At 40.6% G+C, this 14734-nt stretch overlaps 1 protein-coding gene across 10 annotated transcripts in view; it reads right to left on the bottom strand.

The window, feature by feature from the left end:
- The window catches only part of LOC114274732 (putative E3 ubiquitin-protein ligase ARI7), a 114237-nt gene extending 99875 nt beyond the window's left edge, over window positions 1-14362 (bottom strand). For all 10 annotated transcript variants that reach the window (XM_082878372.1, XM_082878373.1, XM_028216708.2 and 7 more), the window contains exon 1: window positions 13945-14362. In XM_082878372.1, the coding sequence (XP_082734498.1) occupies window positions 13945-14109 (165 nt within the window). In that variant the 5' untranslated portion in view covers window positions 14110-14362. The remainder of the gene's footprint in view (window positions 1-13944) is intronic.
- Window positions 14363-14734: the final 372 nt, after the last annotated feature.

The raw sequence follows: 14734 nt of genomic DNA, 5'->3' as shown, positions 1-14734 counted from the left end.
TAGTCGTCAGCGTTTTTCTCTTCAATCAGCCATCTTTCAAATTAGAGAAAAGTTATAAGAATATTTGAAGCCAACCCTAATGTTGAATGTGACTATTCACTTAAGTAGTCATGTGATAAAAATATATGTGGACACTAGTTTTCTCATGTCAATTTGGTCCTTGGAGTTCTAATCACATCATTTTTATCTTTAAATTTTTCATATTGTGTCAATTTAGTCCAACGGATAACACCCCCCCCCCCTCCCTCCCTCCCTCCCTCCCTCCTCCCCCTCCTTTTTAGAAATTAGATTGAAATCAATAGGCAAAATAGTTCATTCACTCTCCTCAAAGTAACTGAGGGTTGGCTTCCAATTTGAAATTGTCCATTCCATTTTGAATGGATCATTTTGCCCTTGATTTCTATCCAATTTCTTAATAAATGTTACATATTTAACTACGATGACACATTGTTTGCAGCACATGAGAGTACTAAACTTAAACTGCATCACAACTTTTCGGTTTAGAAGGGAGTCCGGTTCTGGTATGGGTTGTTTCCTTCGTACCGTACCCCAAACCGACACAGGTGAACGAGTATACTAGGGCACTTGAGAGAACCATGTCAAAGGAACTCGGCAAAATGACCCCATAACTTCGGGAGAAGGGGTGCTCTCTATCTTTTGATTAGGAAAGCGGCAAATACCAGGGGGTAGCGACTGTTTATTAAAAACACTGTGTGAAACATTGAAGGTCAAAATGGATACAAATGAAACTATAGGGACCAAATTGCCACAAGGACTATGGACATAAGCCGCCTCTTCTTTATTATATAATTACTTATGCAAGCAAGATGTGCCCAATGGCTTTTGTATCACAACACACTGTTTGTGGCAGGAACTCTCTCTTATCTCAATACTCTCTTTGGCTAGAGCTTTTTCGCATTATCCACAACAGAATCTTTACGAGCAACGCCTTCTCCTTGATCTTTTTTCTGTCAAAATAAAAATTTGGGATATTGATTTATGGTAATTTTTTGCTATAAAGGATGTACTTTTATTGCTACAAATAGGAATTTTGATTTTTGGCTATTTGTGCTAAAACTACAAACTTAAGAAAAATTATATTATCTTATTGTAGTTAATTAAAGGAGAACTTTTTCAAGATTTTAATTAATAATAGGTGCCTTTTCTGAACTAATTTCATGCTCCGTCACTGGTGGACATCCCCACATCATACTTTAAAATATAAAACCAACAAAATTAACTCCATATTAAATGAAATAAATAACTAAATAAAAGAAATTAAATCCTAAACTACATTAGCTCCCAATGAGTGGAAAAACATGAGTCGAAAAAAGTCTCGGATAATCGCTGGAACAAATCCGCCAAACACAGTCTCAACTTAGCCTCATCAATCTAAGAACAATTCGTCAATGGCCAACTTCGCCAATAAACCAAGTACCCTCAGTGCCCCCTATTACGTGTCATAACAATCCTGATATCAACAACATCCACAGCATTGTCAGCAAGTGTAGACACCTTCATAGGATTCAATGACTCTCCATGAAAGAAGAATAGGGAAGTAGGGATCATCAAAAAGATCGAAAAGATATGCATTAGTACGTGCTTAGAATATGAATCAGTTCCAAACTTCCTCCGACTCAACTTCCTATATGGTCCAATTGAAAATCTGTCCCTATTAAAATGCAATATAACCAAATCTCCCATTGAAAAAGATTGTTCTATCCTCGAGTACATCTTATAGCACCTCTTTTATATGCTCATTAATTTCATTAGCCTCAGCAGTCAGCACTACTTTGACCACGGTAAGAAATAGAGGAACAATGAAGAATGTGAGGAATGAAATGACCACAAATGATTTCAAAAGGACATTTTATAGTCAATGTATCAAATAATGGTCGTGGTTGTTGTAACGGTAACGATGGCACTAATGAGGTTGCAATGTAACGGGTGTAGCGTAATAGTCACAGCAATTGGAGCAGTGAAATTTTTCATTTTTCGCAAAAAAAAACTTATGAATATGCATGTTTTTATTTCAAAATTACATTTATTAGGGAACAAATGGTTTTTGGAGGATTTTGTATAATTTTTTTAGACATGATCCAGTATATGTGCTAAATTTTATATTATTCTTAAATCGCTATGAAAAGGATTTGACATATTTTTCTTTCGACATTTAATGATTTCATGCGTCATAAATTCATAATACACTACTTTATTGTTGTTTATTTTGTTATTACTAGTTATAGACTTATAATGTTATGTGTTTCAAATTTGCAAGTTAGATATGTTTAATAAATAAATTTGAATCATTGTCGTTTATTTTATTAAACAAATTAACATCATATGATTTATGATAGGTTAGGCCTATCACACCGCGAACTTGTTCGAGAGATTCACCACCTCCCAAATTCTTATAGTGGCAGAGTCAGAAAATTAAGTTAGAGGGGACACTTATTAATTATAATTTTTTCTTTTAAAAAAAAAAAAAAAAATCATGATCAACATTAAGATAATAATAATTTTATGAGCTGAATTTAAGCATAAGAAATTAAAAATCATTATTAATAGGAACAAATCAAAATTCTATAATAGTGTGTAATAGCTCGGTGCAGGATGGTGACGTAAGTTTGTAATTTTAGCACAAAAAAATTATGGATCGAAATTCCTAATTTTAGAAAATAAAAATACATCATTTATTGAACAAATTATTATAAAATCTATTTAATTTTTAATTGACAGAAAATATTAAAAAGATGATATTGCTTATAAATGATGTGCTTTGAATGGAAATTATTACATAGTCTTAGAGTACCATATGGTGTTCCCTATATGATGCTTAAAGCATGAGAAATGAGAAATCACAAATCACAAATCACAAATCGCACTAACTAGTTTGTCAACTACTTGAAAATAATGAGTTAATTATATTCAATCCATAAGATTTCCCACTACACTATTGGTTTAGACTACTACATAAATAATACCACATAGTGCTCTCAAAATATCAAATAATTACTTATTGTGAACAATACAATAAATCTTTAGCCAAAGAAAATGTTAACAAAAAAATGAATACATTTTGTATATGACCACAAAACAAAAACAAAAACAAAAAAGATTCAAAATTGAGGGGGGGCGCGTGACCCCCCTCAACCTTCTTTGGCTCCGCCCCCGCTTGTAGGATAACTCTGATTGTTTATTTCATGGATCTCAATCAAATATATAAGATTAAAAGCATCTCCATTCCTTATCCTAATAACAGTTTGACTCAACTAGAACTCTTGCATAACAAATAAATAGATAACAACCAAACTGACTCTAGCATAACAAATAAATAGATAACCACCAAATCTGAAATAGTAGGATGAAACAAGGATAACTATCTAATCCAAATCTAAACAACTCCTAACAACATGTGCTGCTATGCAATTTGCTAGGCCTAAGTTGTTGTGCGTTTTGTTGGGCTAGACTTAGGCCTCCTTTGATAGCATTGAAATATGGGTGGCAAATCCTGAGGCCTATTTTATTTTTTATTTTTTTTTTTGGTTTTTGACTGGCACTGGGGTGTTCGGATCAAAACCCGACTAATCCCCAGGGATACATAGGCCGTCGGTAAGGAGTTTTCCGCAAGTGCACTACTGTTAATTCAAAGGTTTTCCTCCAGTTCGATGGCCCCAAGAAATTGTTAGCACCTAAGAGCTTTCGATCCCTGAACCTAGAGGGAGTACACCCCAAGACCCAAGGCCCAGCAAATCCTGAGGCATATCATTCCCTCCCTCATGAAAAACAACCTTGTCCTCAAGGTTGAGATGTGGGAACCTGTGCTGCAACTTGTCATACGGTTCCCCAGTGGCATCAGAAGCTAGTAAGCCTTCCTAATGGACCAACATTTCTTTGATGAATTGTCGGCCTTTTCTGACCCATCGATAATCAATCAACCACTAAGGAACAATATGCAAGTCACCCGTAGCTGAAAAAGAGGGTAAGTAAGGAATCACAATAGAATGGTTGCTAGTGTGCTGCTTCAATTGGGAAACATGAAAAACCGGATGCACCCGAGTTCCTTCCGACAAATCTAAATCATAGCCACCTTGCCAACTCTTTTCTTAATCTGACAAGGCCTAAAATAGCGATACGACAACTTTTGGTTTGCTCGCTAGAACAAGCTAGACTGTTGATAAGGCTTGAGTCAGAGAAATACTCAATCGCCCACCTTATATCCCTTCTCTCAACGACGTTGATCGTGCTGGACTTTCATGCGATTTTGAGCTTGAGCCATATTGAGCTTTAGTTCCCTAATAATGTCATTTAGGTCCCGGAGTTGTTGTCCAACAGCATCCACTTGTGATGAACCTGGTGTATAGTCAACCAACGTAGGAGGCGGCCATCCATAAACAGCGTCATATGGCATCATACCTGCAGCAGAATGGTAATTGGAGTTATACCAATATTCTACCCATGGTATCCACTTGGCCCAATGTCTTGGTCTGTCCCCAACAAAAAATTGAAGATATGTCTCTAAGCACCTATTCAATACCTTAGTCTGGCCATCCATTTGAGGGTGATATGCAGTACTCATTTAAAGCACTGCTCCTTGGAGCTGTGTTACATGGACTCTTCTATATCCCCCATAATACCCGTGTCCATCGGATATGACATGGATAAGGTTGTGGGATATGTGTCTGATGCTCGTACCCAATTTACACACTCAGATACTTTAATTTGTGACAATACATGAAGAAAAAGAAACTCACATTTGTTAGTAAAGCAATATTTTTAGGCTCTCACATGAATTAGATATAGAAATTTCATATTTTTTTCTAAATCATATTTAATTTCTAATATATTTCTACATAATTTAAATCATCTCATTCGAGAATATTATATAATATACAATATATATGTGCATATGACGGGTCCCCGTACCCATATCCAATTTTGGATACGTACCCCAAGATCCTAAGATTTAAATTTATGAATGTCTGACGCTTGGATACACACCCGCACCCGACACTCGTACCCGAGTCCATGTAACATAGCCTTGGAGTCTAAAGTATGCAAGCCAGAAATTGCTTATGAAGATGGGGTCTCCTCCAAAGGAACTATGGTGATGGAAATATTTATGACTCTAGGCTTCAAGCCTGAGACAGAGTGGAGAAGATTATTAGGGGTAATAGTTGGTGTTGGCCTCCTTCACTGTCTTGGGAGCTAATGGAGGCCCAAGATAGTATCCCTGATGATATGCAGCCCTAGGATAAAGTCTGTTGGTTGCCTTATAGGGATGGGAAGTTCTCTATTCACTCAGCTTGGGATAATTGGAGGTCTCACAGACCTAAAGTTCCTTGGTGTCAATCTATTTGGTTCAAATTTCATATTCCCAGAGTTAGAACTATTGTTTGGATGGCTATCCAAGAGAGGCTTAGTACTCTCAATAGATTAGTAATGTTTGGCATCAAGGATTCTTCTCTTTGTGTTCTGTGTTCTGCTCAAGTAGAGGACCATAACCATTTGTTCTTTGCATGCCCTTTCTCTTGTCAAATTTGGAATGCCTTGCAGAGTAAACTTAATGTTAGTTGGCCATCTATGGATTGGATGGAATTGGTGGAGAGGATGCACGTTAATATTTCTGGTAATTCTTCGGCTACTACTATTATGAAACTTGTTTTCACATGTGCTATTTATAATGTTTGGCAGGAGAGAAACTTGAGAATTTTTCAATCTACTAAGTCTCCTGAAACAGTTATAATCAAGAAGGTTGAGAGTATGGTGAGATGTAGGATCCTCTCAGTGAATAATTTCAAGGAAGACAATACTAATGGTTGGTTCATAAGGGTGTGGAAACTTCCTCCCTCAGTGCCTAAGAAGGCCCCCATTAACAATTGATTCCTTGTGGTTCCTGTCCTAACACCTTTTTGGACAGTTTAATCGTTTCCTTTGCAGGCTCTTTGCTGGTACTCTTTTAGGGAATATAAGGGTTGAGTTTTGTGAGTCATGTATGCTAGGTTGCTGATATTTTGCTTCTCCAGATTAGTTCCAGAGTGTCGAGTGATGTGAGCCCTTATATGGTTTTCTAATTGTTTGTTGTGCAGGTTGTCTTGCTGGTCCTATAGGTGAGGGAATTCCTTGTTGAGGGTTGAGAGAAGTAAGCCTTATATTTTTAGTTGTTTATATCTGAGGTATCTTTGAGGGTTGAGTGTAGTGAGCCCTTATATGATTTCTAATTGTTTATTTTGCAGGTTGTCAGGCTTGTCCTTTATGTGAGGGAGTTCCTTGTTGAGGGTTGAAACAAGTGAGCTATAAATTTTAGCTGAGTGTAGCTTTGAGGAAGCTCTTCTCTTCTCTCCTTGCTTGTTGTGTGCTTTTCTGGGTTTCATAGAAGGTTGGAGTGGCTGCTGTGTCTTGGATGGGTGTGAGGCTGGATCATTTCTTGATGGAAGGTTACGGCTTCCTCCTGTCTGTTGTTGCTGACATAGTGCTGCATCCTTTGTTTTTATTTTATTTTGGTCATGGATGGATGTAATAGATCCCTCTTGTGTCCTTTTAGCTTTTGCCTTCCCTTACAGGTTGTGTAACGGTGTGGAATTTGGTTTCTGTTGTTCTCTCTAAGCTGCTGGCTGCTGTTAGTGCCGCCTTAGTTTTGTGCTTGTTGTCCTGGCTTTCAATTGTTTGGTGGTGGTAGTTTCATCTAGTTTTCCCATATCCTTGAGGTTGTGCAAGGTTTAGCTAGTTTTATTTTGTTTTGGGATCAGACCTCTATTTGTTTTTATCCTTTTCTTTCCTTGTTGTTTGCCTTTTGTGGGCTGTGTTTGTTCTTTTAATTTGGTCCAGGTTTTGTGGTTGTTCATGACCCCCATGTGCTTTTCATGTGGCCTATGAACATTGCTTTCTCTCCTAGTTCTTTAGGAGTGGTTTGGGATGATCTAAATAAGTGCATTTTTTAACTTTTTACGAAATATGGGTTGGGTATGGGCTGGATTTGAAGTGATGTGTTAGAGAGGTGATGTGACTTAAATAAGATGATGTGACTTAAATATAATAGTGACTTTTTTATTTTTTTAGGTTATAACAAACAAGGCCTCAGTCTTTTTGTCTTGTATTTTAGATTAGGCTTATTTTCTGTGTTTCTTGTAGGGTCTAGGGTATTCCCCTTGTCAATCTGTATATTTCCTTGTTTTATATTATGACTTAATTCTTCCCAAGAAAAAAATGAACATTCTATCCATTTCCTAGTCTTGCATATTTGTTCTCAGCCCAACCTCTCAAAAAACATCATTAACCACAGGTATAATCAACCAGTGGAGCTTCTTTATTTGAAGAGCAAGGGAAAGCTTTTTTATTAAATTATATGGACTCTTCTAAGTACTCATGTCGGACCCTCAACATTTAGGTAAGGATATGTGTGGAGAAGTGGTTTGAAAATACTCTTCAAATCTTGGGGGACGCTCATGATCCTCAGCTAGCCACCTGAAAAAGAATTAGCACTCCGGTCGAGGGTGCCGGAATTAGCACTCCGACGGACAAGTTAGTCTCTACTCTCTCTGGATTATTTGTATTTTATGTTAAGCATACTAGTTCTCACATACCTCTTTCTGTCTGACGTTCCTCTATTTATATCTTTTCTTTCTTTGGCCTCGGGGCTGGGCCCACTATCGATCCGCCGTATAACTATTTATTCGGCTTCTTTAACTACAAACCGTTTGCCGCTCGGCCCCTTATTCAACCGGCTACTTAGCCGAATAGAGCCGAATTCGATGCGCAATTCGACTCTCCTGGTCTATCTATTCGGCTTATTTACGTCTCCTAATATTCGGCCCTCACAATTGCCCCCCAAGCGCTTCACTAACAACAGTTAGCTGGAGTGTTTGGTTTCGAACTCGAAAAGTCAGAGCCGAAATTCGGCGGCTAACCTCATTTCAACGCACATGTCTGAGCATACGCCTCTCAGTTATCATTTCAACTTCCCGCCTCTTCGTATGCTTCCATTTATTGTGATTTAAAATTTTGTCGTCTTTTCGAACACGCATTTTCGGACGCTTTAGAGTTTTTCGACCGTCTTCCGACTCTCCTCTGCAACTTCCATCCTCCATTATATTCTCCGTCTTGTAAGTTTTTCTTCGTCTCTGCTTCCTCTTTGCTTTGAGTCCTTTTTCCTGATTTGCCTTTAGTTTAGTACACTCCTATAGGTTGACCGAAATGGCAAAGCATCTGAAAGACCTTCTTTCCGCAGATCGAATCTCTGGCTTTCGATGCCATTTTTCTATCCCTGAAGATGTCCATCTGTCGCTTGTGACAGACGGCACTCTCGATATGGAGAGGGATGATGAAAGCACAATCGTCTTTCCTCTCTTATCGATTGCAGAGGGCGGAATCCGTTTCCCGCTTCATCCATTCCTTAGGGCTGTCCGTCGCCATTGGGGCCTAATCCCATCCCAACCCAATGTCAACTTTTTTAGAATCGTAATGGGGATAGTAGAGCTGAACCGTCGCCTTAAGATCAATCTCAGCATACCTACTATTCGACACTGTTACGCCTTGGCCAAGTCTTCTGGTCGGCATGGACGCTACTTCCTTAGGGCCAAGGACACCGACCATCAACTAGTGACTATGCTTTCCAGCTCTAGGAAGCGAGTCGATGATGTTATGGTCGTTGTCCAAGATAACTGGGAATTCGGCGAAGACGAAGATCGCCTTGATCCTATTCCTAGACGGAGGAGGGAACCAGGTTGCCGTATAGTTTTTTGCGTCTATTTTTCTTATATTTGTGAAGCTTTATTGTTGAGATCTTATGGTTCCGTTTGTGCAGGGAACGATTTGAAGAAGGTCTTGACCTCGACCGACGACGCCGTTCTTTCAGAGATCAAAGTCGCATTAAAATACTTCGGCCGTCTAAGCCTTCAGAAACAAGGGAGAGCGGCCCATATTCTTCTTCGATACGAGCCGACGTACACGACTTTCTCGGCAGCAGAAAACATCCCAATCCCGAGAGGTGAAAAGTCTCTCACGGCTCTTATTTTAACCAACTTCAGAAACTTGCGCCAAATTGGTTTCGAAGGATCCAACTCGGAGCGTGTGGAAGTCGTTGAGGTCGTTGAAGAATCAGGCCAGTCTAAGGACGAAGTGGGCGAGGCTTTACGGGTAGCCTTTGAGGAAACCGACCTCAGTTCAGCCAACCCTCCGTCCACCTCGGGTCGTGGGGAAGTTTGCGACGTCTTTTTTGGACTAGAAGACCTTCCCGGCCCATACCCTGAAGATATGGCCGGGTTGTCACTCACACAACTTGCCAAAAAGGCAAACGCCGAACGAATGGCTACGTGACGGAGGGCAGAGGCCATTCGATCATAGGCCATTCGATCCGAAAGTCCACCTGTCGCCGACGTCGAGCCCCTCCTACCTCTTATTAAGACGGTTCAAACACAAGATGTCGAGTCGGAGCCGATCGTGCCGGAAAATCAAGGGGCTGAACGAAGGGCAAAGAAACGTCCTGCCGAGGTTGAGGCCGACTCTGGAGAAGTCCCTGTCGACAAACGGCCGCGTTTGGAGGAATCGGATACGGTTACGCCTTTTGTGGTTCAACCAAAGGTAAAAAATATGCCGATCTCCTCTGACACATCGGCTATCAAAGATCCAGTTGTGGCGCTGAGCATGGCTTCATCGGTTTCATTGCCGTCTGACAAGGCAACTTTCCGCTTAGAGCCAGATCTTTTGGCAATAGCATTAGCCGCTCAATCGGCTCTTCTGGTGAATACCTTGATCTTGCCTTTCCCCTTTTATGCATATATTTTGGTTTTAATCTCCTATTTTGCAGACAGTCGGAAGGATAGCCGAGATAGGCCGCCGCCAGCACGATGCCATCGAACAAATTGGCTGTTTACAATCCGAAGTTGAGGGCCAAAGAAGCAGGGCCGAGTTTGAAGCGGCGAGGGCGAAAATGGAAGCTGCAAGGGCCGAGGCCGAGATGGAGAGGGCCCGAAACGCAGACCAGCTCAGATTGGGTGCCGATCAGAGGGCGACTGTGAGCGAAGTTGCACTGAAATTAGCCCAACAGGCGATCGCCAGACTTGAGGCGGACTTAGCAGAATCAAAGGCGGCGAAAGAAGTAGCCGACTCTGAGGCTAAGAAGGTGTATGAGGCTGGGCAAAGCGCTGCCCTTGCCAATTACGTGGAAAGAAGTCCCCAAATTCGAGAATCGGGAATTCAAACACGGCTGGCTCAAAGCCCTTGCTGCTGCTAATGTGACATTGGCTATGCCGATTCCATATGAGCAAGTGGATGTTAAGCCGCTAGAGTCTGACCCCGAGGATGATGAGGGCGACAATAATTTTTGTTTTAGGATTTTGAATGTAATGTTACAGCTTTTAATGTTAGAGCTTTTTGTCTATTAGTTTTCACATGTAAAATGGCTACAATCTGTACCTAATTTTACTAATGAAAATTTCCCTTGTACTTCGTTGTTACTTGTGCTTAATGTTTCTATTGATGCATGGTATTGCTTTTTGCTTCTTTGGATGAAACATTCGTGTATACGTGACGATTAGATAATTAGGCAACTTAATAATTTACCATCGTAGAGTAGCCGATCAGATCAGTAGATCTGCCCTTGCCCCAGCCAATTTATGAACTCCAAAAAGCCGAATATAATTAGTTCATGGAGTGGCTGCGGCACAAATTGATCGGCACAATGCCCAGGCGACTAATTGACCATCGTAGAGTAACCGATTAGATCAATGAATCTGCCCTTGCCCCAGCCAATTTATAACTTCAAAAGGCAGAATATAATTAGTTCATGGAGTGGCTGCGGCACAAATTGATCGGCATAACGCCCAGGCAACTAATTGACCATCGTAGAGTAGCCGATTAGATCAGTGAATCTGCCCTTGCCCCAGCCAATTTATGAACTCCAAAAAGCCGAATATAATTAGTTCATGGAGTGGCTGCGGCACAAATTGATCTGCACAACGCCCAGGCGACTAATTGACCATTGTAGAGTAGCCGATTAGATCGGTGAATCTGCCTTTGCCCCAACCAATTTATGAACTCCAAGAGCCGAATAATCCAATCGGCATCTGGCTTTTGGAGTTTAGCATTAAAGAAGTCGCCTCGGGGGCGTTGCATATATTAGAAATAAATGGGGTCAATTCGCGCCAGTGATTCCACTTATTCTTGTTCAGACTCGATTTAAACTAGCTTTAGATAAGTGCGAATGTCACATAGACTGTTCTTCAACAGCAGAGGAGAAGGATGAACATTGGCTGAGCTAGACACTACAATGAATCGCAACAACGAGCCTACACGCATGGGAGGAAGGACGTCCAGGGAACGGGAAAAACGTCAACCCCCAAGTTGTCAAAGTAGATCTCCCCGAAAAGAAAAACAGCAAAGCGGGAGCTCCCCGCAATTGCGACCAAGAAACGAGCCCGACGCGACGCCACGACCGTTGAGTTTTATGATTTTCGTGGGAAATAAACCGATGACGGAGGCAGACTCCATAATTAACGACCCAAGTGTAGCAGTCGAGTTCGCTCGACAAATCTTTCCACCGGAAGTCCAGCAGTCGATGGTTGGTCAACAAGATTTCGAAGTTTTTCGAGAAGGCATCCATGGGGCGGTGAAAGGGTTGTATACTGCTTATGAAGTCGGCATATGCCTGCGCGCCGCGCGACGAGAAATAGAGAAGAAGGACGAACGAATTCGCAGTTTGAAGGCTCGCGCGGAGAAAGTCGAGCGCGAGCTTTGGGAGCTTAGGAAGGCTCAAACCCCCGAGCCGCGTGCAGCGAGTCAATCTAATCCGATCGTAGAGGTGAGGGTGACCCAACGGCTATTAAGTCACGCGATCGCCGACCGAGATACGGCAAGTATGTTTGCTGTAGAAAATGCGAGGACCATGGGTTATAAAAAAGGCTTCCACAATGGCCGGAAGGTTGGGATCGACAAAACCAAGGAGAAACTTGCAGAGGAGGTCTGCCGATGCAAGAACCAGGGCTTTAGGCACAGGTGGATTACGGTTCTCCAAGCCTCAGAGGCACTTCAAGGGGCAGGAGTTGAATCGGCGCCGCCATTATATCATCGTCACTACTTTTCTTTTAACGCTTTTGAAATTGAGAAGAGCGATAATGAGGGCGATGCTGAGTAGAACTAAACATATATTGTAAACGTTCCAACTGAACGAATTTCCTTGTAGACATTCCAACATATATTGTATCTATTGGATAGTTCAATAAAATGTTTTATTTTAAACGTTTGTGTTTGATTTTCAATGTTTACATGCCTAATTAGGCATCTCGTTTCGAATGTTTGCATATTTTAATTCGTCATGCGGTTTGCGAATCTTAAACTTAATCAAGCATTTCATTTTGAATGTTCGTATGTTTTAACATGTATACGGTTTTCACCGGATCAACTTAACGAAGCATTTCAACTGAACTTAATCAGGCATTTCTCCGGCTCAACTTTCGTGTACAGCTTAATTTGTTTTCTGCACGGCTTTGGCTCCTAATTCGGCCAATAATTGCCCGCAAATGAGTTTTCGAAACTAGAGTCTTATTCGGCCAAAGGCGTCATGCGCCGATGGGGCTCCGAATCCGGAGACTTTATTTAGCCAATCGTGATATCCACAAAGGGCACTCTGAATCCAGAGGCTTTATCGGCCCAAAGGCGTCATGCGCCGATTCAACTCTCTTGCGCCAATTCAACTCTCCTGGTCCATCTATTCGGCTTATTTACGTCTCCTAATATTCAGCCCCCACAATATGGAATGTGTTCGAGCGTCCGACATGAGTAGATCCAACATCAATAAGAAAACTAAAAGCGCCACAAACCAATCAACATGAGCAGATCTGACATGTGTTCTAGTGTCCGACAATAAGAAGCTCCTCAAACCACCCAACTACAATTTGGAATACCTAAGTAGATCCATTGCCTCCATCTATCACAAAATTCCATATCCAAACAAATATAATCACAAATTCTAATTCGCATAATCATATGCCTTCTCAATAGCCACAGATATACAATGTACAATTCACCCCAGGCCCTATAACCCCTTTCCCATGACCCAAAAAAAAAATATGGAGTCAACAAACACATTAGCCATATGCACCTAAATTTGCTTGCCTTCCACAAACCCGTTTTGTGATTCTGACACCACCACTATTAGCACCTCTTTCAATCGAGTAGTCAACACTTTAACCAACAACTTATACGCACCACCAAGCAAACTGATTGATCTAAAGTCTTTACTATCCTCCACACCCCTTCTTACAATCAAAGCTATAAACAAAATAGTGTTGCACCATTTAGACACGCCCCTCAAAGTTAGATACAAACCAGTTCCGCACTGCTGCTAAAATTTGATATATCACAATATAGTGTTACATGTTACAGTAAAACACAAGATGGCCAACTACCTAAGGCACATGCAGAAAACCTCAAACCATGCCAATAAAGTTTTCAGAGAACCATCCCACTACATAGGTCAATAGAACTTACAAATAACAGAGAAGACACTTCACTGATTACATTACTAGAAACATAATTCTAGAACCAAGGAACAAACCCCTCAAATAGAACAACTAAACTTTAAAAGTGACATCACAGTAAACAGTCTCATCGAGCAAAATTGTAGTTTACTTCAATACATATGGGAATCTGCAATGTCATGAAACTCACACAGCAATCTCATATTGTCCACACGCAATTCTTTTTCTACAATTCGTTTCTGCACAGAAATTGAACAACTAGCAACCATATTCTCTATAAATTCAATGGGTGCATTAGTCCAAGATTTCGATCAAAAAACCCATCAGTCAAACTAAACAAAAACTAATTTACAGAACAGAATAGCACAATTACACATCAAAGAAACCTACAACAACAATCCACCATTTCCAATTCAAAACCAAAAACTCGACGCTATCGCACTTTTTTCTTCATTTTCCAGAAATTCACCTGTAGTCGGCTAGCGACAATGTCATTGGAGTCATCGGAGTCGTTGTCCATGAACTCGTAGTCACCGCCTTCGTCATCGCTGTAACCCAGAGCCGTATCGCCACTGTAGTAGTCGTCAAGGGACTCGGCGTCGTTCGCGTCATGCATATCGTCCTCCGAATCCATGGCAAACCTTTATAGAGAAAACCCCTGTAAAAACTCAGACTCGATGGTCCCACAGCCACAACAAAAGAGAAAGAAGACTCGGCGGCAAATTAGGGCACACAGACTACTGATCGGATTCGGAAAAAACGAAAGAGAAAGAAGACTCGGATTCAGAGAATGTTTGACGAGCGTGGAGTTTGTTTCTCAGCCGTCTTTTCGCGAGAGAATGAAGGGGCTTTTCCCAAATTAAAGCAAAATAACATAGGCTTTTCCCAAGTTAATTTATCATTTTAATTTTTAAATTAAGTCAATTTGGATAGAATTCATAAGGTAAGTTAAAGCGGTATTATAAATTATGTTTTCACTGTTTGAGGTCGAAAAGTTGATGAATAATGAGAATGTTGTTAGAAATTACGTTTTTAATTAAGAACGCGGGATTGTAAATTACGCTTTTAACATAAATTTTTTTTTGAAGAAAATATGGTTTCAAACCACACTTTCACTGTGCATGTCGTTTAATTTATTTTCTGAACAACGCTTTCACTATGCATATTGTTTAAGTTTGTTTTCTGAAAAAAACGTGATTGTAAATCACGCTTTCAATGTTCACTGCAAGAAGCGTGGATTGAAACCACGCTTTCACTGT

The sequence above is a fragment of the Camellia sinensis genome, chromosome 7 (assembly GCF_055761805.1).
Source record: "Camellia sinensis isolate YWXY chromosome 7, ASM5576180v1, whole genome shotgun sequence".
NCBI lineage: Eukaryota > Viridiplantae > Streptophyta > Magnoliopsida > Ericales > Theaceae > Camellia > Camellia sinensis.
Note: the sequence above shows the minus strand (reverse complement) of the source record. Positions and strands in the feature narration are given on the sequence as shown.